At 41.6% G+C, this 23126-nt stretch overlaps 1 protein-coding gene across 2 annotated transcripts in view; it reads right to left on the bottom strand.

Annotated features, from left to right (window-relative positions):
* LOC109935234 (interleukin-18 receptor 1-like) overlaps positions 1-23126 on the bottom strand; it is an 89882-nt gene that overhangs the window by 2779 nt on the left and 63977 nt on the right. Inside the window, exons 11-12 of one of the 2 annotated variants that reach the window (XM_020533903.2) lie at positions 19264-19644; positions 12831-13024 (exon numbers count right to left, since the gene is read on the bottom strand). In XM_020533903.2, the coding sequence (XP_020389492.1) occupies positions 19292-19644 (353 nt within the window). In that variant the 3' untranslated portion in view covers positions 12831-13024; positions 19264-19291. Of the gene's footprint in view, positions 1-12830; positions 13025-19263; positions 19645-23126 lie in introns of those variants that run through there. The other variant, XM_048597532.1, reaches the window with a different exon arrangement.

Here is a 23126-nt window from a genome sequence, read left to right on the forward strand (position 1 = left end):
TGCGGCAATGCGTTCTACAGATTCACCACTCTCTGGCTGAAGAAATTTCCCCTCATCTGTTCTAAAGGATCACCCCTTCACTGAGGCTGCGGTCTCGGGTCCTAGTCTCTCCTACCATTGGAAACAAACATCTTCTCCACGTCCATCCTATTCAAGCCTCTTTATATTCTGTAAGTTTCAATTAGATCGCCCCTCATCCATTGAGTACAGACCCAGAGTCCTCATTCGCTCCTCATATGACAAGTTGTTCATCCCTGGGGTAATTCTTGTAAGTGTCCTCTGGACCTGCTCCAACACCAGCACATCCTTCCTTAGATATTGGGCCTAAAACTGCTCAGAAAATTCCAAATGTAGTATGACCAGAGCTTTATCCAGCCTCAGCTGTATATTAATGCTCTTGTATTCTATGCCTTCTTGACATGAATGCTAACATTACATTTGCCTTCTTAACTGCCAACTGAACCTGCATGTCGACCTTAAGAGAATCCTGAACTAGGACTTCTAAGTCCCTTTGTGTTTCAGATTTCCAAAGCCGTTCCCCGTTTAGAAAATAATCTACGTCTCTATTCTTTCTAGCAAAGTGCATAACCTCACAATTTCCCCTACTGTATTACATCTGCCACTTCTTTGCTCACTCTCCTTGCCTGTCCATATCCTTCTGCAGCCTCCCCACCTGTCCACACTACCTGTTCTTCCACCTATTTTCATGTCAACTGCAAACATAGCAACAATGTCCTCAGTTCCTTCATCCAGACTGTTAATGTATAATGTGAATAGTTGTGGTCCCAGCACTGGCTCTTCAGTATGGGTGACCTGTATGCTTCAGCTCCTACACTGACAAAAAGCAGGTATTACTGGATAGGGTTTCCTTTCTTTACATTTGTGGCAGTCTTTCTTTTTTAAAGTACATTTTGGCATTAAAAGTAAAACTGTCTACAAATCCTCCTAAGTTCTAAAACATCAAAACACAGTCCAGGATTGCCCATCACTCTCAAAATCCTCTTCGTGTATGCCAAAAGCTGACAGTGCTTCAGGTTCTGCCACATTTAAGAAGGGAGGGAGGCAAAAGGCGGGTAGCTATAAGCTGATTAGCCTAACATCTATTGTTAGAAAAGTATTGGAATCAAATACTAAGGAAATAATAGCGGAACATTGGGAAAATCATAATCCTATCAAGCACAGTCAGCATGGATTCATGAAAGGGAAGTCATATTTGACTAATTTATTAGAGTTTTTCAAGGAAGTCTCAACTAGAATGGATAGAAGGGAACCTGTCAATGTTTTTGTATTTGGACTTCCAGAATACATTTGACCTGGTACCTCACAGAAGGTAAAGTCACAAGAAAAGAGCCCACAGTGTTGGAGGCATTGTATTAGCATGGATACAGAATTGGCTAATGGGCAGGAAACAGCGAGTCAGGATAACAGATTCTTTTTCAGGTGAGCAGCCCATGACTAGTAGGGCTCCACAGGGATCGGTGCTGGCACCACAGCCATTTACAATACATATTCATGACATGGAGAAAAGAAGTGAATGTACTGCAGTCAAAATTTGAAGACAATGCAAACGTAGGTAGAAAGGCAGGCTCTGAAAGGGTACAAACATTTCACAGAGTGATATTGATAGGTTGTTAGTTGACAAATGGTGTATAATGTCAAAAAATGTGAAGTTGTTCATTTCGGAAGGGATAACAAAAGAACAGGGTACTATTTAACTGGAGAAAACTGGAACACAAAGAGATTTGGGGTACTTGTACATAAAACACAAAGCTAGCTCACAGTTGCAGCAGGTAATCAAGAAGGCTAATGGAATGGTGGGCCTTATATCAAGGAGGTTGGAATACAAGAGTAGGGAAGTCTTACTGCAATTGTGCGAGGTGTTGGTGAGACCACATCTGGAGTACTGTGAGCAGTTTTGGTTCCCTTATTTAAGGAAAGATATTATTTAATTGGAGGCAGTTCAGAGAAGGTCTGCTAGGAAGATCCCTGGTATGGAGAATTGGCATGTGAACGAAGGCTAAACAGGTCGGGACTTTACTCACTGGAGTTTAGAAGGATGGAAGGTGATCACATTGAAACATTTAGGATTCTTAAGGAGGTTGACAGGGTAAATGCTGAGATGATGTTTCCCCGATGTGAGAGTCCAGGACCAGAGGACGTAGTCTCAGAATAAACAGGCACCAGTTTAACACTGAGATGAGGAGGAATTTCTACTCTCAGAGGACTGAGAGTCTTTGGAACTCCTTGTCACAGAGAACTGTAGGAGGAGTCCTTGTGTATATTTAAGCCTGATGTAGAAGGCTTCTTGATCAGTAGGGGAATCAAGGGTTATAGGGAAGACACTGAAAAGTGGATGCGAAGAATGTTCGATCAGCCATGATTCCATTGAATAGTGGAGTAAGGCAAGAGGGGCTGAATGGCCTACTACTGTTCCTGTTTCTTCTGATCTTGTTATGGTCTTAATGGACAGCTTTCTCCCACATTCTTGGTCAGTATTTTGCAACCAAGGAACTCCTCTCCCAGAACAGTCCTTTAGATGGCACTCCAGCTATTGACTTGATGTTTTGGGTGTGACATGCAGAGCAGAGTTACTTTTCTGCTTTGACCAAAGTACATCTCCCACAGATCTAGCAGTAAGTGACAGTATCAGCACCATCAGCACTTGTTATGCAGGCCCTGTAGAAAATAAATCTTAGGACACGATAGTTTACATCCTAGGATTCTAAAAGCAGTAGCTGCTGAAATAGTGGATGTGCTGTTTATGAATTAAAAATTTTTAAAAGTAGATAACAAAATGGTCCTGGCAGAGTCGAGACAGTATATAGGAAAGAGCTAGAGTGCTTGTTGGCGTGGAATAACGATAACAATCTCTCCCTCCATGTCAGCAAAACAAAAGAGCTGGGCATTAACTTTAGAAAGCAAGGTGGAGGGCACTGTCTACATAAAGGAGCTGAGGTGGAGCTGGTCGACAGCGCCAATTTCCCAGGAATGACGATCAACAACAATCTCTCCAAGTCCACCCACAAGTCAAGAAAGTACAACAATACCTCTACTTCCTCAAGAGGCTAAGGAAATGTAGCATGTCCGTGAAGACGCTTACCAACTTTTATAGATGCATCATAGAAAGCATTCTATCCAGATGCATCATGGCTTGGTACGGCAACTGGTCTGCCCAGGAACATGAGAAAAAAACAGAGAGTTGTGCACACAGCCAAGTCCATCACACAAGCCAACCTTCCATCCATTGACTCCATCTATACTGCTTGCTACCTTGTGAAGACAGCCAGTATAATCAAAGACCCCTCCTACCCTAGTCATAATCTCTTCCAAACTCTTCCGTCGGGCAGAAAATAGAAAAGCTTAAACATACAGATTCAAGAACAGCTTCTTCCCCGCTGTTACTAGACTTCTGAATGGACCTCTCAAATTTTAAATTTAATGTTGATCTCACTCTTTGTGCACTTTCTTTGCAGCCATAAAATTGTATTCCTCACTATGTATGATATGATCTGCCTGTACTGCACACGAAACAAAACTTTTCACTGTACCTAGGTACATGTGACAATAATAAATCAAATCAAGTCAAATCAAATCAGATTGGAAGTTAGTAAATATAACCCTAGCATTCATGAATGGAGGGAGAAAGAAAGCAGGACATGACAGGCCAACTATCAGTCATCAGGAAACTGCTCGAACCTTCTTTGAAGGAAGTCTTCACAAACTCAGAAAATTATTATCTATCATCAACTCAGTTAACATGGTTTTAAGAAAAGGAAGGTCTGTAATTTTGAGGATATATTTAGTAGGATAGATAAATAGAAACCAATAAATCTAGTATACTTGGATTTCAGAAAGACAAAGACATTCAATAGGGTACAACATGAAGTTAACACACAAGCTAAGAGTTCATGCATGGTGGGGTTGCTGGGTAATATATTAACACAATTAATGAACTGAACAGCAGACAGGAAGCAGACAGTAGTTTTAAATGGGACATTTTCAAATACGCAATCTGTGACTAGAGGAATGCTGCAAGGATCAGTGCAGGACCCTCAGCTATTTACTAACTACATTTTGACAAAGAGGCTGATGGTAATGTATCCAAGTTTGCTGATGGTACAAGTGCCACATCACTGCAAAGTGGCGGAATGGAAGGAGTCAATAACAAAGATTGTGCTGCAATTATGATCACACTGTAGGGCCGTGTCGCATTTCAGAAGAGGTTCACATTTGGAACATTATTACTGTATGAAAGAATGCAGTGTCACTAATGTTCCAATATAAGCAAAGGATTTATACTGGGAAAAACGCAGAGAGGTTCAAGAGTCCACTATAGAGAATGGGAGCAGAGAGAGTTCACAATTCATAGAATAATAGAATCATGGAATTTTAGAGTACAGAAGAAAGCCATTAGACCTATTGTGCCTATATCGGCTCCTGAAAGAGCTACCCAGCTCCTCCCGTTTGCCAGTTGTATCTCCACAGCCCTCTAAATTCATCACTTTCAAACATACATCCAGCTCTCTTTTGTGGAATCTGCCTTCACCATTCTCCCAGGCAATGCATTCTAAATCCTAATAACTATCTGAGTAAAGAAGTTTCTCCACATCTTACTCCTAGCTGTCTCGTTAACAATTTTGAAATTGTGACCCCTCGTTACTGACATACCAACTAGTAGCAAGAGAATATCCTTCTTTAGCCTGTGAAAATTGTTCATAATTCTAAACACCTCATAATCTTTTCTGCTCCAAGCAGAATAAGCCCAATTTCTTTAACCTTTCCTTATATCTAAAATCCCTCATTCTTTGTATCATTCCAGTAAAGGTAAATCTCCTTTGAAACCTCACTAAGGGCTTTAACATTCTTCCTTAAATAAGGTGCCCAGAACTGAACACAATACTCCAAATCTGGTCTGACCAATGATTTTTAGAGGCATAACATCATTTCCTTGCTTTTATACTCTATGTCTCTATTTATAAACACAAGGCTCTTATAAGACTTGTTGACAACTGTTTCAACTTGCCTGGCCACCTTCAGAGAATCATGCAGGTGAAACCGGAGGTCCCTCCGCTCCTAGAGAAAGATATGCAGAATGGTGAGCTCAGGCAACTGAATAGCTGCTTTGTGAGGCCAACAACATAGGTTTAATTTCTGCACCAGCTGAAGTTGCCATGAAGTCCTCTCCTTTTCAACCTTTTCCCTTGCCTAAAGTGAGTGACTCTCAGGTTAAACCACCACCACTTGTCTTTCTGTAATGAGACATCAGTTAAGTAGGAATGAGGTGACTTAACCTTGTTTACTGTGTACAGTTTTGGTCTCCATACATAAGGATGTATTTCCAGGAGTTGGTGCTGTTCACTAGATTGGTATCTGGGAAGAAGCAAAAGTACAACAACACCTCTTCACCCGGAGTACTACATACAGTTTTGGTCTCCTTACTTGAGAAAGGACATACTGGCACTGGAGAGGGTGCAGAGAGGTTCAGTAGGTTGATTCCAGAATGAGGGTTGCCTTATGAGGAGAGATTGAGTAGGCTGGGACTGTACTCAGTGAAATTCAGAAGAATGAGCGGGGGAACCTTCTCGGAACATACAAAATTATGAAGGGAATGGATAGGATAGAAGCAAGGAGGTTGTGTCCACTGGCAGGTGAAAGTAGAACTAGGGGGCATTGCCTCAGAACAAAGGGGAGCAGATTTTGAACATCTTCAACCAAAGGGTTGTGAATATGTGGAATTCCCTGTCCAATGAAGCAGTTGAGGCTACCTCATTGAATATTTTTAAAGGTAAAGATAGATTTTTGAACAGTAAAGGAATTAAGGGTTATGGTGAATGGACAGTGAGTATAGCTGAGTCCATGAAAAGATCAGCCATGATCTTATTGAGTGGTGGAGCAAACTCGAGGGGCCAGATGGCCTACTCCTGCTCTTATGTTTTATGGTCTTATCACTCATCTCTTCTCATCTCATCTGCCACCTATTTCTGAAAGGTTATTTCATAAAAATGTAATCATGTGATGTGGACATCCCTGGCTGGGCCAGCATTTGTTGCCCATCCCTAGTTGCCCTTGAGAAAAGGGTGATGGGCTGCCTTCTTTAACTACTGTAGCCCATTCATTGTAAGTAGACCCACAATACTGTTGGGGAAGGAGTTCCAGGATTTTGAGCCAGCAGCAGTGAAGGAACAGAAATCTTTTTTCCAAGTCAGGATAGTGAGTGGCTTGGAGAGGAACCTACAGATGATTGTGTTCCGATGTTTCTGCTGCTCTTGTCCTTCTAGTTGTCTGTGGTCCTTCGTTTGGAAGGTATTCTCTAAGGATCCTTGTAGATGGTACATTCTGCTGCTATTGAGCGTCAGTGGTGGAGAGAGGAAACGTTGTGCCAATGGTGATGCCAAACTAGCAGCTGCTTTACCTTGGATCTTGTCAAGCTTCTTGAGGGTTGTTTGTGCTGTACCCATCCAGGCAAGTGGGGAGTATTCCATCACAGTCCTGACTTGTGCCTTGAAGATGTTGGAGAGGCTTTTGGGAGTCAAGAGGCAAGTTACTTGATGCAAGATCCCTGGGCTCTGATGTGCTCTTGTCACCACACTGTTTATATGGCTAGTCCAGTTCAGTTTCTGATCAAGTGTATTCCCGGAATGTTGAAGTGGGAGATTCAGTGTTTGTAATGCCTTTGAATGAGAAGGGGCAATAGATGATCCTTTTTTGTTGGAGATAGTCTTTGCTTGGTACTTGCATGGCCTAAATGTCACTTACCTCATCAGCTCATCATAAAACCAGGAAATGCGGATGCTGTAAATCTAAAACAAAAACTGAAATTGCTGGAGAAACTCAGCAGGTCAGCAACATCTGTGGAGAGAAAGCAGAGACAATGTTTTGGGTCCATTCGTGTCTCGCTATATTTGGACATAGACTGTTCCAGAATCTGTACTGTAATGCTGAACTTATTTCTTTATATCTCTATTTCTGTAATTAAGATTTTGTACCTAGGTACTTTGTATCTAAGATGGTGCCATGTGTGGTGACATTGTACACTTTTCACTATACTCTTATACCCCGTACTTGAGTATATGTGACAATAAAACCTATTTGAGGAGTTATGAATGGGGCTAAACATTGTGATATAATTAGCAAACATCCCCACTTCTGATCTTATGGTGGACGGAAGATCATTAATGAAGAGCCTGAAGATGATTATGCTTAGGATACTACCATGAAGAGCTCCTGCAGAGATGTCCTGTAGCTGAGATGACTGACCTCAACAACGATCTTCCTTTGTGCCAGGCATGACCCCAACCAGCAGGAGGTTTCCCCCCAATTCTTAATGACTCCAGTTTTGCTAGGACTCATTGCTGTCACATTTTGTCAAATACGGCCTTGATGTCAATGGCAGTCATTCTCACCTCACCTTTGAAATTCAGTTCTTTTGTCCATATTTGAAATAATACTATAATAAAGCCTGGAGCTGAGTGACTGTCATGGAACCTAAACTGAGCATATGTGAGCAGGTCATTGCTAAGTGAATGCTGCTTGATAGCAGCATTACTGATGACTTCCATCACTTTACCGATGATCAAGAGCAGACTGATGGGGTGGTAATTGGGTGGGTTGGATTTGTCCTTCTTTCTATGTGCAGGACACACCTGGGCAATCTTCAACATTGTCAGATCCATGTCTTTGCAGTTGTACTGGAACAGCTTGGCTCGGGGTGCAGCAAGTTCTGAAGCACGAGTCTTCAGTACTATCACTGGAATGTTATCAGGGCACATCACCTTTGCACTACCTAATGTCTCCAACTGTTTCTTGTTATCACATGGAGAGAATCAAATTGTGTGAACACTGATATCTGTGATGATGGGGACTTCTGCAGGAAGGTGAGTTGGATCATCCACTCAGCACTTCTGGCTAAAGATGCTTGTAAATGCTTCTGCACTGATGAGCTGGGCTCTTCCATCATTAAGGATAGGGATATTTGTGAGCCTCTCAAACTTAAGAATTTTAGAAAAAAATGAAGAGATATTCACCAGAAAAACAATAAAATCCTAAAGTTAACAAGTGTTACAGATCACAAGAGGAACAGTCCGACTTCAACTTTCTCATCCCTGGAATTAATTTTGTGAATAAGTTCTGCAGTCCTTCACATGTTTTTCTAAAATGTGCCAAAACTGTAAACAGTGCTCCAGCTGAGGTCTAACAAGTGTCTTACACAAGTTCAACATCACCTCCTTGCACTTGTACTCTATTTCACAGTAATGAAGCTGAAGATACAGTTTGCTTTATTAAATGCTATCTCCACCTAACCTCCCACTTTCAAAGATCTGTGCACATATACACCCTCTGTTCCTGCACACCCCCCCTTACAATTGTACCCCCTATTTTATAGTGTCTTCCAATGTCCTTCCTATTGAAGTGCATCACCTCACACCTCTGCATCAATACTCATCTGCCATCTATCCATGCACTCCACCAACTTGTCTATGTCTTTCTGGAGTTCTACACTGTCCTGCTCACCAGATTACAGTTCTTCCAAGTTTTGTGTCATCTGCAATCTTTGAAATTTTTCCCTCCACAGCAAGATCTAGATCATTAACATATATCAGAAGATGTGATGTGCAGGTGCTGGTGTTGGACTGTGGTGGGCAAGGTCAGAAGTCACATGACTCGAGGTTATAGGCTAACGGGTCTGTTTGAAATCACAAGCTTTCGGAGCACTGTTCCTTCGTCAGGGCAAGTGTATTTTACCTGACAAAGGAGCAGCGCTCCGAAAGCTTGTGATTTCAAATAAACCTATTGGATTATAACCTGGTGCCGCATATCTTCTGATCTAGATCAGAAGAAGCAAAGGTCCCAAAACTGACCTCTGGGGAACTCCATGACTAGCTTTTCTTCAGCCTGAAAAGCATCTATTGATCATTATTCTCTGTTTCCTATTATTGAGCCAATTTTGTATCCATGCTGTTACCATCCTTTTATTCCATGATCTATAACTTTCCTAACAAGTATGTCATGTGGCACTGTGCCAAACATCTTTTGGAAGTTCATTTACACCACATCAACAATCATCAAGACTTTCTATTACCTGTAATCTCCTTAAGAAATTCAAGCAAGTTGGTCAAGTCCAATTTCCCCATCGGAAATCCAAGCTCTTCCTAATCAACTCACTTTTTACTAATTCAACTAATTCAATTGTTTAGTAAAAGAAAGGTAATGCAATCTTCATTTTGACTTACTAGGTTATCTCCCATGGCATTGAGCCGGTATGAAAATAAAACATGCAGAATCTGATTTTCAGCCATCAGGTTAAGAATGTTCACAATCTTAATTTCAAATTGAATCTAATTTCCTGACTAACATTTTTCATCATGATTCTTGGAGGTTGCTGATATTCAGTTACATCACACAAGTGGCAATGAAGGATTCCTTTAGATGTTCTGAATCCATTCCAAATTAAAACAATGGACAAACCATGAAGGTACAACAGCCTCTGAGGAGTATGTTTACTACAGCAATGACTCTGAAACTGCTTTCACTGTCTTGATATCACAAGACAGGTCATTGCAAATGGTATCAGTTACCACACACAAACACACATGAACCAGAGGCAACTATATCTGTAGATATAGCTACCACAGCATAAAGCCTTAATGTTACTGTATGTTTCCAGAAATCCATGTGGTATTGGTTACATAAGATGGTCTGCAATGAAGATGTCGTGATTGGAACCAGGGCCACGTGAATCTCATTGTCTATGAGATCCTTGATTGAGTTTGTTAACCTGGACCAAACAGACAGCCCTGGCTGACAGGTATAAACAGGAAATTCAGAGAGTCTCCTGATTCTAGGGACTGGCTCTGAGATAGCTGGTCAGAGCCCATATATAAACCACATATAAATAAAGGGTGACTTGATGATGGGATACCGGCCTCTGTGCAGTTATTTTAGCAGACATTAAGGAAGTGATAACCACGATGCTCACAAAGGGTCACACTTTCAATACTTCTCTTATGGAAAGGAGGCATCAACAATCCAAACAGACAGCTTCCACTGGGGAGAAGGGTTCTCCGAGTGGAAAGAAACACATTTGGTGCCCATGTGGTCATCAAAATCCTTCCAAGCAGTTCCCAGGTTGCAAATGAGTTCCATTCTTGAGTTCATTTGCATGCCGATTTGTATGCGAGTTGGAACACTATGCAGAACAAAATAGCCAGGCATTCGTAAGTACAGGAAATGTACATGTATCAGATCTTTCAAGTTATACCGCTGTATAGGATGGCATTCATCAATACCAGCACTCATAAGTTGTACATTCATAAATCGGCCCCACATCCGTATATCATTCCCACGGCCTTTCTGGAGAAACAGTTAACATTCAGACAGCATCTGCCCAAAGAAACATTCTTGAGAGCACTAATATTCAGGGGTATGCTTTTATTGTGTGTCTGCACAGTGTCCAAATTATGTATGAAGAATATAGTTTTTAGGTGTTTCCTGTTGACAAGATCTGATTGCTGGCAGTCTTAGAATGATAGAAGATCTTCAGGCTAAATTTCCAAATCAGACAGGAAATATGTTTAAAAAAACCGTGAAGTATCTATAACACCCAATAAACAGCAGAACGGTGTGTTTTGCTTTAAGGTTTCTCTATTACTGACTGAGAAACAGAGAGAGCGCGCTCACTGCAAATTACTTTAACAACACCCATCCTAGTTCTGTAAAAGCATACAGGAGTCTTGAGGTTGTTGCTAAGTGAAGAGCACCACAGAGTGAAAGCCTTTTGAAGTCTATTTGTCCTACAATTAAGCCATAAAACTCATTTCTTATCTCTTCTAAAAAGGCTTTAATTTGAATTTTTCTCCCACTATTACTTGCTTTTCCAGTAAGAATGAAAGAAGGTCTTATTCAAACGCATATAATTCTTAGGGGGCTTGGCAGGGTAGATACTGAGAGGTTATGTCCTCATTTTGGAGAATCTGGGACCAAAAGGCATAATCTCAGAGTACGGAGTCACTCATTTAAGACAGAGGGGAACAGGAATATTTTCCCCCAGGCACTCTTCAATCTGCGGAATTCTTAACTGGAGACGGCTATTGAGGTTAGGTCATTAATTAAGCAGAAAGAAAGATTTGTTATCATTAGACAGATTTGTCATCATTAAGGGAATCAAAGGTTATGGGGATAAAGCAGGAAAGTGGATCAGATCCTTGAATGGCAGAGTGGTCTTGATGGGCCGAATGGCTGACTTGTGTTCCTACGTCTTATGGTCTTAAGCAGAAAATAATTCATAGTTCTTATTGACCTTCTGACCTTTCATTTCCAGGAAATCACTTGATAAAGCCTGTTCAACCAGACAGTTCCATTTTCCAGTTTCTGACTGTCCATATGTATATGCATTCCTAACAACAGGAAGCCATAAAAATATAGTCTCTGTGCCTGTTTATTTGAGATAAGAGAGAGTGTGGTGCCTGGTCCTAATGTCTAACATCTCACCTGATTGTCCTACATACGTCATTGACATATCGGTATCAGTATTGTATGTCCAGTACAATCATCATCAACAAAAGCACTTTCAATCAAAACATTGATGAGAACTACTTGCTGATGTCAATTTCTAAAGTGGCTGTTGGTGACTGGCACAAATTAATCAGAAATAGCAAAAGAGCATGGTGCCTTAAAATAGCCTTAAAATTAATACAGTGATTACAAAGTTACTTCATCAAAAAATCTATGTAAAGCATATATAAAATCAGTGCATAAAGCCAAACAGTTGCTAAACCCGATAATAAGTTTCTTTTGAAAATATTGCAGGATATATTCAACTGATACATGCTTATAAGCAATAAGAAAAGCTATATAGCTACAACAGTATAATTCTTAAACTTATGGAGTCAAAGTCAGACCTCAGTGGCAGAGGTCTCTTATATAATCTAAAAGTGACTGCTTCTCTTTAAGGCACTACAAGTCAAAAGTCTAAATTAATTTAGGACATGGAGCTGAAGGCTTATAGCTGTTCTCCTCACATCACACAATGGACCTCAGTCTTATGTAACAAGAATAACTGATAAGTATTAATTGCTGGAATAATAGCCCTGGCAGTTTTGCGGTACAGTGGTATTATCCCTGTCCCTACTCTGAGCTAGGAGACCTAGGTTCAAGTCCAAACTCCTCCTGAGATGTATATTACCATCACTGAACAAGTTCATTAGGAAAGATCCTTGTGGCACAGTAGTAGTGTCCTTACCTCTGAGACAGAAGGTGTGGATTCACGTTCCATCTGCTCCAGAGTGTGTCATCACATTTCTGACAGATTGATTATCCCAGTTGTAGCGCAGTGTAGTGTAATGGTAGTGTTCCAACCTCTAGGCTAGAAGGTCTATGTTCAAATAGCACCAGTTCCCACATCTGAGCAGACTGATTAGAAACATCTGCAGTAGTTTTAGACACGGATCTGTTCAAATAATGGGCTTCATTGCAGTAGCCTGCAACTAAACCATGATAACATAGCTTTACCCAAACCAATCTCTTAGTATTGTTTCATAGTCTTGAATGCTTCAGTGAGTGCATTTCTTGTTCTGCTCAGAGAATGCAGTCCCAATTCAATAGCCTCTCAACACAGGACCACCTTCTAATCGCATGGACGTAATTTTATTTGCTTCGTTTTATCAGTCCCATGACTACTAAAATAAAGTACCATTTTCTTTATTTTGAAAATCTAAGCCATATTGAAAGGAGCTTGATTGTGTACCAGTGTGCAATAGACCTGAATGGAACCAAGATACACACCTGTTTTTGCAATGAATTCAATCAAAACAGTTCAAAGAAAGGATGTTGGCATTTGTATTGGCATTTGAGATTCACAAGTCATAACAAATTAAAATATCAAGTTAGATGCATTTATACGTATAATCGGATTGCAGATACTTTGTGCCGATACTCCAAGGTTACGTAAGCATGAACCAGAATTAAGTGAAAGGCTTCTTCAATTTGATACTATCTTCAGTGGTTGATTATTAGCTATGATGGAAGCCTGAAAACAAAAGGACATTTTCAACTCTTAATCTATGCTTTCTCAGTGAGGAAAAAATAATTATTGGGGAGAAAGACACAGTCAATAAACAACAATTAAAAAGCCAATTACTATGCATGATGGAAATCTGAATTAAAATCAGAAAATACTGCAAAATACTCAGCAATTTAGGCAGTGTTTATGTAATGAGGCAAACAGTTACTGTTTCAGGTCTGTGATCTTTCATCAGAACTAGAAAAACTTGGAGCTGTAATGGGTCTCTTTACATCTCTAACTTTTCCCAATTCTATTGAAAGGTCACAGGCCTGAAATGAAAGTTAAAATGCTTGAGTCAAAGTGTAATTTGGAAAAACAATGATTCAACCTGTTCAAACAGGATGGAAACTGAAGTTCTGAATGAAACGGTTAGGCTTGTGACTCATTTAATCACCACTTCTTCAGTTTTTATCTCAAAAGTTCTCCAACTGCAATCACAAGGTGACAAAAAACACAATGAAATACACCCCAACTTGAAGATGATGCAGGAATTATATGGTTTTCACATCCCTGGAGAAGGCTGTTGTGTACTCTTTGGCTATAGGAATGGAGTAGGGAAAAACGGAATCCTAAACCTTTATCAAGGAATAGTACCATCCTGAATAAGTTTCGGTTTGTCCACCTTTTCATATGCTGACACATAACCACAAACACATCACACAAATAAGTCAGAGAAACCCTTTCAGCACCAACGTTGATATATAAAAAAAACAACAAAACTTCTGGAATATAAAAGTAAAAATACAAAATAGCATGTAGCATTTAGGGGTATTTTGAAGCAGCATCCTACTGTGCATGATATCACTATAGTTAATTGGATTTGTATTTCCTTTGATCTATCCTAGTGTAACTCTGAACATGTTTGAGTAGATCAATCATTTGAGATTTGGCTGTAAGTGACCTTCACAGGGAATTTGATAAGAGGTAAGATAGTTCCAACAAGACAAGTAACAGGAAGCCAATATTGTTAACTGTGAGGTTTAAGTTAGTCACACTCTTGCAGTACTCCAATGACCAATCAAAAGTCCCTCATCTTGATTCTGCTAAACTGTGCTTTAGATTTCTGATGGGAGGTGCCAGTGTGGGACTTGGGTGGACAAAGTCAGAAGCCACACGACACCAGGTTATACTCCAACAGGTTTGTTTGAAATCACACAAGCTTTTGGAACACCCTTCATCAGGTGCAGTGAGAGAGCAGAACACACAGACACAGAGTTTATAGGCAGAGAGATCAAGGGCAGAGAGATCAAGAGATCATACAACTGGTATGAGTGGAGTGTCAAATAAGTCTCTGCAGGCAACCAAGAGTTTTAGTTGGTGAGTAAAGTGTCAACAGCTGAATGACCAGCGAAGAGATAACCTATAACCTAATTAAATGAGGCAGAGAGATAATTACAAAAAATTCAAAATAAGGTGGTGCTGGAGACAAACTAAGTAACTTGAATTGCATGCCAAATTCAAAATTGTACAAACTAATTAAGGTAGAGAGATCACAACAATTTATCAAGGTCATGCTGTCAAAACAGGACAGTAAGGAAGATTTTACAGATACAGAACAGTATGGTGGGGGTCACATGTAGCGTGACTTGGAACCCAAGATCACAGTTGAGACCATCTTCATGGGTACGGAACTTGGCAATCAGTCTCTGCTTGGTGACTGTGTTGCTATGTATCTCAAAGTCCACCTTGGGAGGACACTTACCTGAAGATCCGAGGCCAAATGCCCTTGACCGCTTAAGTGTTCCCCCACTGGGAGGGAACATCCCTGTCTGGCGATTGTTGCACGGTATCCAGTCATCCGTTGTCGTCGCATCTGCATGGTTTCATCAATATACCATGCCTTGGGGCATCCTTGCCTGCAGTGTACGAGATAGACAACATTGGCCGAGTCACACAAGTATCTGCCATGCACATGGTGGGTGGTGTTCCCACGTGTGATGGTAGTGTCCATGTCAAAGATCTGACATGTCTTGCAGAGGTTGCCATAGTAGGGTTGTGTGGTGTTGTGGTCAATGTTGTCCTGAAGACTGGGTAGTTTGCTACGAACAATGGGCTGTTTAAGGTTTGGCAGTTGTTTGAAGGCCAGAAGTGGAGGCATGCGGAAGATCTCAGTGAGATGCTCATCATCATTGATGACATGCTGAAGGCTGAGAGGAACACAGTGTAGTTTCTATGCTCCGGGGAAGTAGTGGATGACAAAGGGCACCCTATCCATCGTAACCTGTGTCCTTCTTTTGTGGAGGTCATTGTGGTTTTTCGCTGTGGCACGTCAGAACTGGTGATCAATAAGTTGAGTATCATATCCTGTTTGTTATGAGGGCTTCGTTCAAAACCTTCAGATGTCCATCATGTTCCTCCTCATCTGAGCAGATCCTTTGTATGCACAGGGTTTGTCTGTAAGGTATGGCTTCTTTAATACGTTTCGGGTGGAGGCTAGAGAAATGCAGCGTCATGAGGTTACCTGTGGGCTTGCAGTAGGGTGATGTACTGAGGTGTCTGTCCTTGATGGAGATGCATGTGTCCAAGAATGAGTCTGATTCTGAAGAGTAGTCCATGGTAAGTCTGATTGTGGGGGGAATCTTGTTGATATCACCATTTAGTGATTCCTCGCCATGAGTCTAAAGGAAGAAAATGGTGTTAATGTATCTGGTGTACAGTGTTGGTTGTAGGTTCTGTGCAGCAAAGCAGTCTTGATTGAACCTGTGCATGAAAACATTGGCATATTAGGAAGAAAATCTGGTCCTCATGGCTGTTCCGTGCATCTGGATGAAGAACTGGTTGTCGAAGGTGAAGACATTGTGCTTGAGGATGAAGTGGATCAGTTAGTTATAGGATGGCATCTGGAAATGGGCAGTTGCTGCTGTTGAGTACTGAGACTGTTGCATCAATGCCATCGCTGTGGGGTATGCCGTGCAGAGTGCCAAAATGTCCAGTATGACGACGAATGTTCCTGGTTCAATGGTCTGTGGGTGCTAAGTTTCTGTAAGAAATCTGTAGTGTCGCAACAGAAGCAGGGGGTTCACTGTACAATGGGTTTCAAGATGCCCTCAACAAAGCCATAGGAACGTGACGGATGACGGGGTACGATGCTCAACTCATCAATTGCCAGTTCCGACGTGCCACAATGAAAAACTGCAATGACCTTTTTTAAAAAGGCAGACACAGGATACAACCGATAGAGCATTCTTCATCGTCCAAAGCTTCCCCAGAGCGGAGAAACTACACCATGCTCTTCACAGCCTTCTACATGTCATCAATGACGGTGAGCATCTCACGGAGATCTTCCATATGCCTCCACTTCTCACCTTCGAGCAACCGCCAAACCTTAAACAGCCCATTGTTCGCAGCAAACTACCCAGCCTTCAGGACAACGTCGACCACAACACCACACAACCCTGCCATGGCAACCTCTGCAAGACATGTCAGATCTTCAACATGGTCACTACCATCACACGTGGGAACACCACCCGCCATGCGCATGGCAGATACTTATGTGACTCGGCCAACGTTGTCTATCTCGTACACTGCAGGTAAGGATGCCCCAAGGCATAGTATATTGACAAAACCATGTAGATGCTACGACAACGGACGAATGGACACCACACAACAATCACCAGACAGGAATGTTCCCTCCCAGTGGGGAACACTTCAGCGGTCAAGGACATTCAGCCTCCAATCTTCAGGTAAGCATCTTCCAAGGCAGCTTTCGAGATACACAACAACGCAGAATCACTGATAGCCACGTTCCATACCCATGAAAACGGTCTCAACCAATGTCTTGGGTTCATGTCGCACTACAGGTGATCCCACCGCACTGTTCTGTATCTGTAAAATCTTCCTTACTGTTCTGTTTTGTACTTGATAAATTGTTGTGATCTCTCTACCTGAATTAGTTTGTACAATTTTGAATTTGGCATGCGATTCCAGTCATTTAGTTTGTCTCCGTCACCACCTTATTTTAAATTTTTTGTAATTTTCTCTCTGCCTCATTTAATTAGATTATAGGTCATCCCTTTGCTGGTTATTCAGCTGTTGACACTTTACTCACCAACTAAAACTCTTGGTCACCTGCAGAGACTTATTATCTGACACTCCACTCACACCAGTTGTATGATCTTTTGATCTCTCTGCCCTTGACCTCTCTGCCTATAAACTCTGTCTGTGTGCCCTGCTCTCTCACTGCACCTGATGAAGGGGCTGCGCTCCGAAAGCTTGTGTGATTTCAAATAAACCTTTGGGACTATAACCTGGTGTTGTGTGGCTTCTGACTTAGATTTCTGAAATATTCATGTGGGATGAAGGGAGAATCCCTGTTGTGAGGTAAGTGGGTGCAGAGATTTCACAATGCCTTGATTTGGTGATTAAAACACTTACACATGATGATGGGTTTCCATGTCAGATATTCAACTGAACAACACAGATATACATTGCTCTCTCAATCTCTCTCTCATTCTCATTTTCCATCCCTATCTCTGGGTTAAGGTTAAAATGTTCCCTTAACCACTGAACTGTATCAACCGAAACAAAATGGCCCTATTATTAACGCTAAAGACAGAGTTCCAAAGTTCACTAAAATAAGAATAAAGAACTGCAGATGCTGAAAATCTGAAATGAAAACAGAGTGCTGGAGAAGGGCCCTGACCCGAAACATCAACTTTCCTGTTCCTCTGATGCTGACTGGCCTGCTGTGTTCCTCCAGCTCCACACTGCGTTATCTGACTCCAGCATCGGCAGTTCTTAGTATCTCAGCTGGAGAAGCTCAGCAGGTCTGGCAGCATCTAAAGAGAGAAAACACAGTCAATGTTTTGTTAAGGTTCACTAATGATTAGCTCAGTGGGGAGGTCTTTTCTACAAAAGCTGAAGTGGAGTGTTCATTTTGATGGATTGACATCTTTATGATGTTATTTTAAGATATTATTGCTTCAAGGTACTTCTTTCAAAGCCGATGTGTTTATCTAGGTAAGATTAAGAGGAAAAGAGTAAGGTAAAACTGAGAATGATTCTGTTTGATGAACATATTTATTAGGTTTTAAGTGCAGCCGTATTTTCTGGGCAGATTTTAAACAATTTGAGTCCATTTCAAGGCTTGCCATTGTTATTCTATGATTCATTCTTTCAATAGTGTGCATGGGATGAGCAAGCATGTGGTATGGCAGGGGTCATGGAAGAGATATTGGGAGCATGGAAGTGACATTGGGTGCATGGAGGTTTCATGGGGAGTCACTGGATGTTGGGGGTGGGGTGTGAGTGGCTTGGACTAATGAGCCCAACAACCATCTATAATACAACTGAGATGAAATCCTACAGAACTGAGGAGGGCTTTCTGACCATCCTGTCTCAGCACTCAGCACCTCTGTAAACTGAATTCAGACTGCTTCTGAAATGGGTGGGCTTGACTTAATCTTGACCCAGCTCCACAAAGTGAAAACCATGCCTGCAGGGACAGGTGTACTTAAAAATTTCCTGACTCAAAAACTTTATACTTCTTTGGTAAGAATCTGACCTTCGCTCTCATTTCCAAACTGTAAGGGCATGTTCTCTTTAATGCAGCTCAAGTAGCACCAAAAGTGTCTTTGAGGAATGCAGCTTCAGTGATACCAACGGGGGATGCCAAAGCCCATGTATGTGAGAGCCAGTAGTGCTGAGTGCCCTCAGGGAATTTGTATAGTCTATAAAGTAACCCTTTGAAGTGACACTGTGCAAATGAATTATTCTCTGTAATACTTTATAAAAATAAAAAGCAAAAAACACTTTTAGCAAATTCTAGCCTTCATAATGAAACTGAGTACAATGTATAAATTCACTTGTGCCTGTGTATCAAGTTCTGTCTTTATCTATCCATATACAGTAGCAATGCCTGGATTTGCCAAATCAACAATTGCCAATTAATGATTAGTAGCTTCAAAAACATTATATCACTTTTCTTGCAGGTATCGTCTCTTCAAATATGTCTCAAACGTGGGCCAAACTTTTACTGTTTCCTGCTAAACTTACAACAGTGGATTAATTTGAACAACATAAATAAACGCACAAACAATTGCTGCTATGGTCCTTCTATTGCAGTGGTTTTCATCTAAATCTCACTGGAACAGAAGTGGCTAGAATCCAAAACCCACGCTATCGCTGACACGGAAACTTATTTTTGCCAACTTGGCACAAATACAATTTAAATCAATGTTAGGGAAAACAAAATTATAGCAAACCTTTAACTTATTTCAGTCAGTCATTGTTTTATAAAACCACATTATGTTGTGAATGTTTTACTCGTTGACCACCTTTAGCTGGCATCAAGTATCGCAGCTTCTTCCAGAAATAAGAATTTTTCAAGATCGGCTCATTACCCTTCCATTTCACAATTCTTTTTGACTTCAGAACAAGTTGAAGTGACTCTGGTAGTAACTTAGGGCTGCTTAGAGGTTTAAATTCAATAAGTATTGGTTTTATTTTTCTTTCAACCAATACCTGATACAGTCCAGTCATTAGTTCATAGGTAGAGCTGCATTGATTGTCCAAATATTCTTCACAGAGAATTATAATCAATCTTCGGCATTTCTTTATATAAGAAAGTATATTATCTGCAGAGCCTGTAAAAGAAATTAAATAGCAATTCATTAAAAATACCAATTGGCAAAAAAAAATCTTGACTATTATACATATAGATCTCAACCTGTACATAATTCAACCTGTTCACTCAAACTATTCCTCAGAATGCTGAGCAATAAATCAAACGTGACCACAATGGGGGACAGTTTTCCCATCCCTTCCTTCAGTGACGTGAGCAATGGAGAGAAATGTGGGAAAATATAGTGAGAATGAAAATGTCTTTCTTGACATCAAGAAAACAAAATGTCTGATTTTTCCCTTAAAGTTTAAATGGTGAAGTCTGAATTCGAGAGTAAGTGGCAGTCCGTTCATTTTCAGTGTATTTGCATCTCATTATCAACCAATCTCACCCCAGTTCTATGCAGTCCATTATTCTTCCAGGCATGGTGAGAGACTAGATGGTGCCACTTTGAAAGTTGAAAGGGGAAATGATTACCTGGCACGTATGGCTTGCATGTACAGCTTCAGTACTTCACCACAACATGTTGGAACTTATGGACATCTTATATTCAATGTTGCTATCAGGATACTCTTTACACAGTGACACACACCCATCTAATGCATCTACATAGGGTGCATTTTATGGCTGTTAACTTGCTGTCTTACTGCCCACTCACTTTATACCTACTTGCACATTTACAGGATCTCTGGTGTTTCTTCCCTTTTTGTGCATTGTGGCTTCAATGAAAATTTACAGGGTCACAGCATCTCTGCTGTCTTGACTTGTTTTTACAGCACAGATACAAGGACAGGCACTGAAAACAATAAATGCTGGAGATCCCAGCAGGTCAGGCAGCATCCATGGAAAGAAAGCAACATATCAAGTCTCGATGATTCCTCATCAGAGCTGATGTGAAGTGTGTATAGTTTGGGTGGGAGGAGGGAGCTGTTGGAATGTATAGTACTGGGGGAAGAAAGAACGTTGATAGTTCAGCAGTTTATCATGATTGCCAGCAATGATCAATCAAGGGGTGGTTACGTTGCTGTACAGCACCATGCTATGTCAATGTCACATCTATAGCATGTGCAAGCAGCTTATACAGCAAGCACATTAGATGTGCTTCAATCAAATACCCTTGTCTGAAAGTCAAAGGGGAACAGTCATTAATGGAGTGAAGGGGACTACAGTCAGTGTGACAGTACTGCAACGCTTAGTCTATGGGGTTGGACATGGCTAGTCAGATAATTGGTACAACCAGGTTTCAAGGACCTGTGTCCTTTCTGTCCAGAGACTGGGCCATAGTCAGTCTTGCAGGTCAAGTTTAATCAGTCCGAGGATCATAAAATCGGGGAACTGTGGAGATATCAGTCTGGGATTGGGGCATGCTCAGTCAAGGCTGTTGTCATACAGGGGTGTCCCACAGTCAATCCTGGGGTTTGGACAGTAAACATCACAGAGATGGGAGGTGGTTATTAAAGGGCAGTCCATATGGTGCTGTGGAAAGTAGGAAAGCCAACTCAGAGCATGGGATGCATTATGCTGTGATGCTGAGGGAATAATGACAGTGAAGGGGAAACTCTAAATACAAGGCTGGGAGCTGGGAGGACACTTCTTTTTTTCCACAAGTCACCACCAGCCTGGCTTGAATGGGAGGGCAGTGGTTAGCAATTGCCAGTGGATCTGGCAATGTGGCAAGCCAAAGGCTGAGGGAAAAACTGGGGATAATAACAAGCAAATAAGGGGTTTGGGTGACACACTGGGAACCCACAAGCTGATAGAGTTGAAAGGGTCAGCAATGCAAAAGGATTCACGAGGTAGGAATTGTGATTCTTGACTGTCAGGCAGATTTGAAATTCACTCGCCAGAGTGCAATCTGTATGGTGTGCCATTTTCAACTGAACCTTAACATGCAGTAAGGAAGAAAATTAGCTGTAATACAGTCACAGTGGGCGGAGCAAGTGCCATTTGTTTGATCAGACGGGGCAAGATGGACATGTTTGCACCATGAGTCTGAATCATGGTAGTTAAGACATCCAACCTTCAATGGGTGTAAGTTCCTCTGTTAAGCACAGAGGCAGAATGAACCTTTGCCTCCAGAGAAGTGTGGGCTCATAAATTATCACATTCACACATACACAAGGTGGTTGGAAGTGTGGAACATGAGCAAAATCCTGGTACAAGGCATTCACATTATCTTTGGCCTCAGCGATTTCCTCATTAAACTGCTAAGCCTTGGCTGCAATTATGAACATAAGGGATGAAAGATCCCTAAAATCTGTTGGAAAACAGGATTCCTTTTACAGATGAGCAATGCTTCACCAATACAACTTCTGTCCTCCTTGGGATGTATGAGGAGGCAGCTTAACGAAGAAACGACAACCAATTAACCAGATCCTAAATAGCTGAAATGCCAATCAGACATGAGATCATAGGAAGCACATATGTATTTACAGATTATAAATTTTTTTACTCATTCATGGGATGTGAGTGTCAACAGCTGGGTCTGTACTTACTGGCCATCTGTAGTTGTCCTTGAGAAGGTGGTGGTGAACTGCCTTCTTAGACCACTGAAGTTTAGGTAGACCAACAATGCCAAATGAGAAGGAATTCTAGGATTTTGACATAGCAACACTGGAGGAATGGTGATATATTTCCAAGTCAGGGTGGGTAGCGACTTGGAGGGAACTTGCAGGTGGTGACATATCTGCTGCTCTTGTTCTTCTAGTGGAAGTGGTCATGGGTTTGGAACATACTGTCTAAATTTCTGCAATGCGCCTTGTAGATGGTACACACTGCTGCTACTGACAATCGATCGGACAGACATTAGATGTTTGTGGATGTGGTTTCAATCAAGCAAGCTGCTTTGGTTGAAGGAGATGCGATGGCCGAGTGGTATTATCATTCAACTCTTGATCCAGATGTATGTTCGGGTGACCAGGGTTTGACTCCTACCATGGCAGAGGGTGGAATGTGAATTCAATAAAATTCTGGAATTAAGAGTCTAATGATGCCCATGAAATCATTGCTGATTAGTGGGAAAACCCATCTGATTCAGTAATGTTCTTTAGGGAAGGAAATCTGCTGCCCTTCCCTGGTCTAGCCTACGTGACTCCAGACCCACAGCTCCTAGCTGCCATCTGAAATGGCATAGCCAGTCAGTCAGTTGTAACGATCACTAGAAAGTATCTGTCACCCCTGCCACCTATGTGCCCTCAGAGTGTTTTCTTCTCCTTTTCCACAACATCTCAGTGCAGCCCTGGTGTCTGTGGTGGATCCTGTTGGCCTAGACAATTTGGGCAGACACAACCTGGGATGTTTGGACCTGGAGGGCCTAGACCTGCTTAGTGCCCTTCCTAGCTGAAACCTTCTGTAGGGTTGGGGATTGCAGGTAGGGCAGAGCTGGAGAGGCTAGGCACCTCCTGGTGTGTCTTCAAAGGAAATGAATGGGTGGTCTCTGCATGGTGTCTCCTCTGTCTGGGTGCCCGCTGCCACCACTGTGTCTCCTTGGGCACCTGAAGAGAC

The sequence above is a fragment of the Rhincodon typus genome, chromosome 6 (genome assembly GCF_021869965.1).
Source record: "Rhincodon typus isolate 14 chromosome 6, sRhiTyp1.1, whole genome shotgun sequence".
NCBI classification, from domain to species: Eukaryota; Metazoa; Chordata; class Chondrichthyes; order Orectolobiformes; family Rhincodontidae; genus Rhincodon; species Rhincodon typus.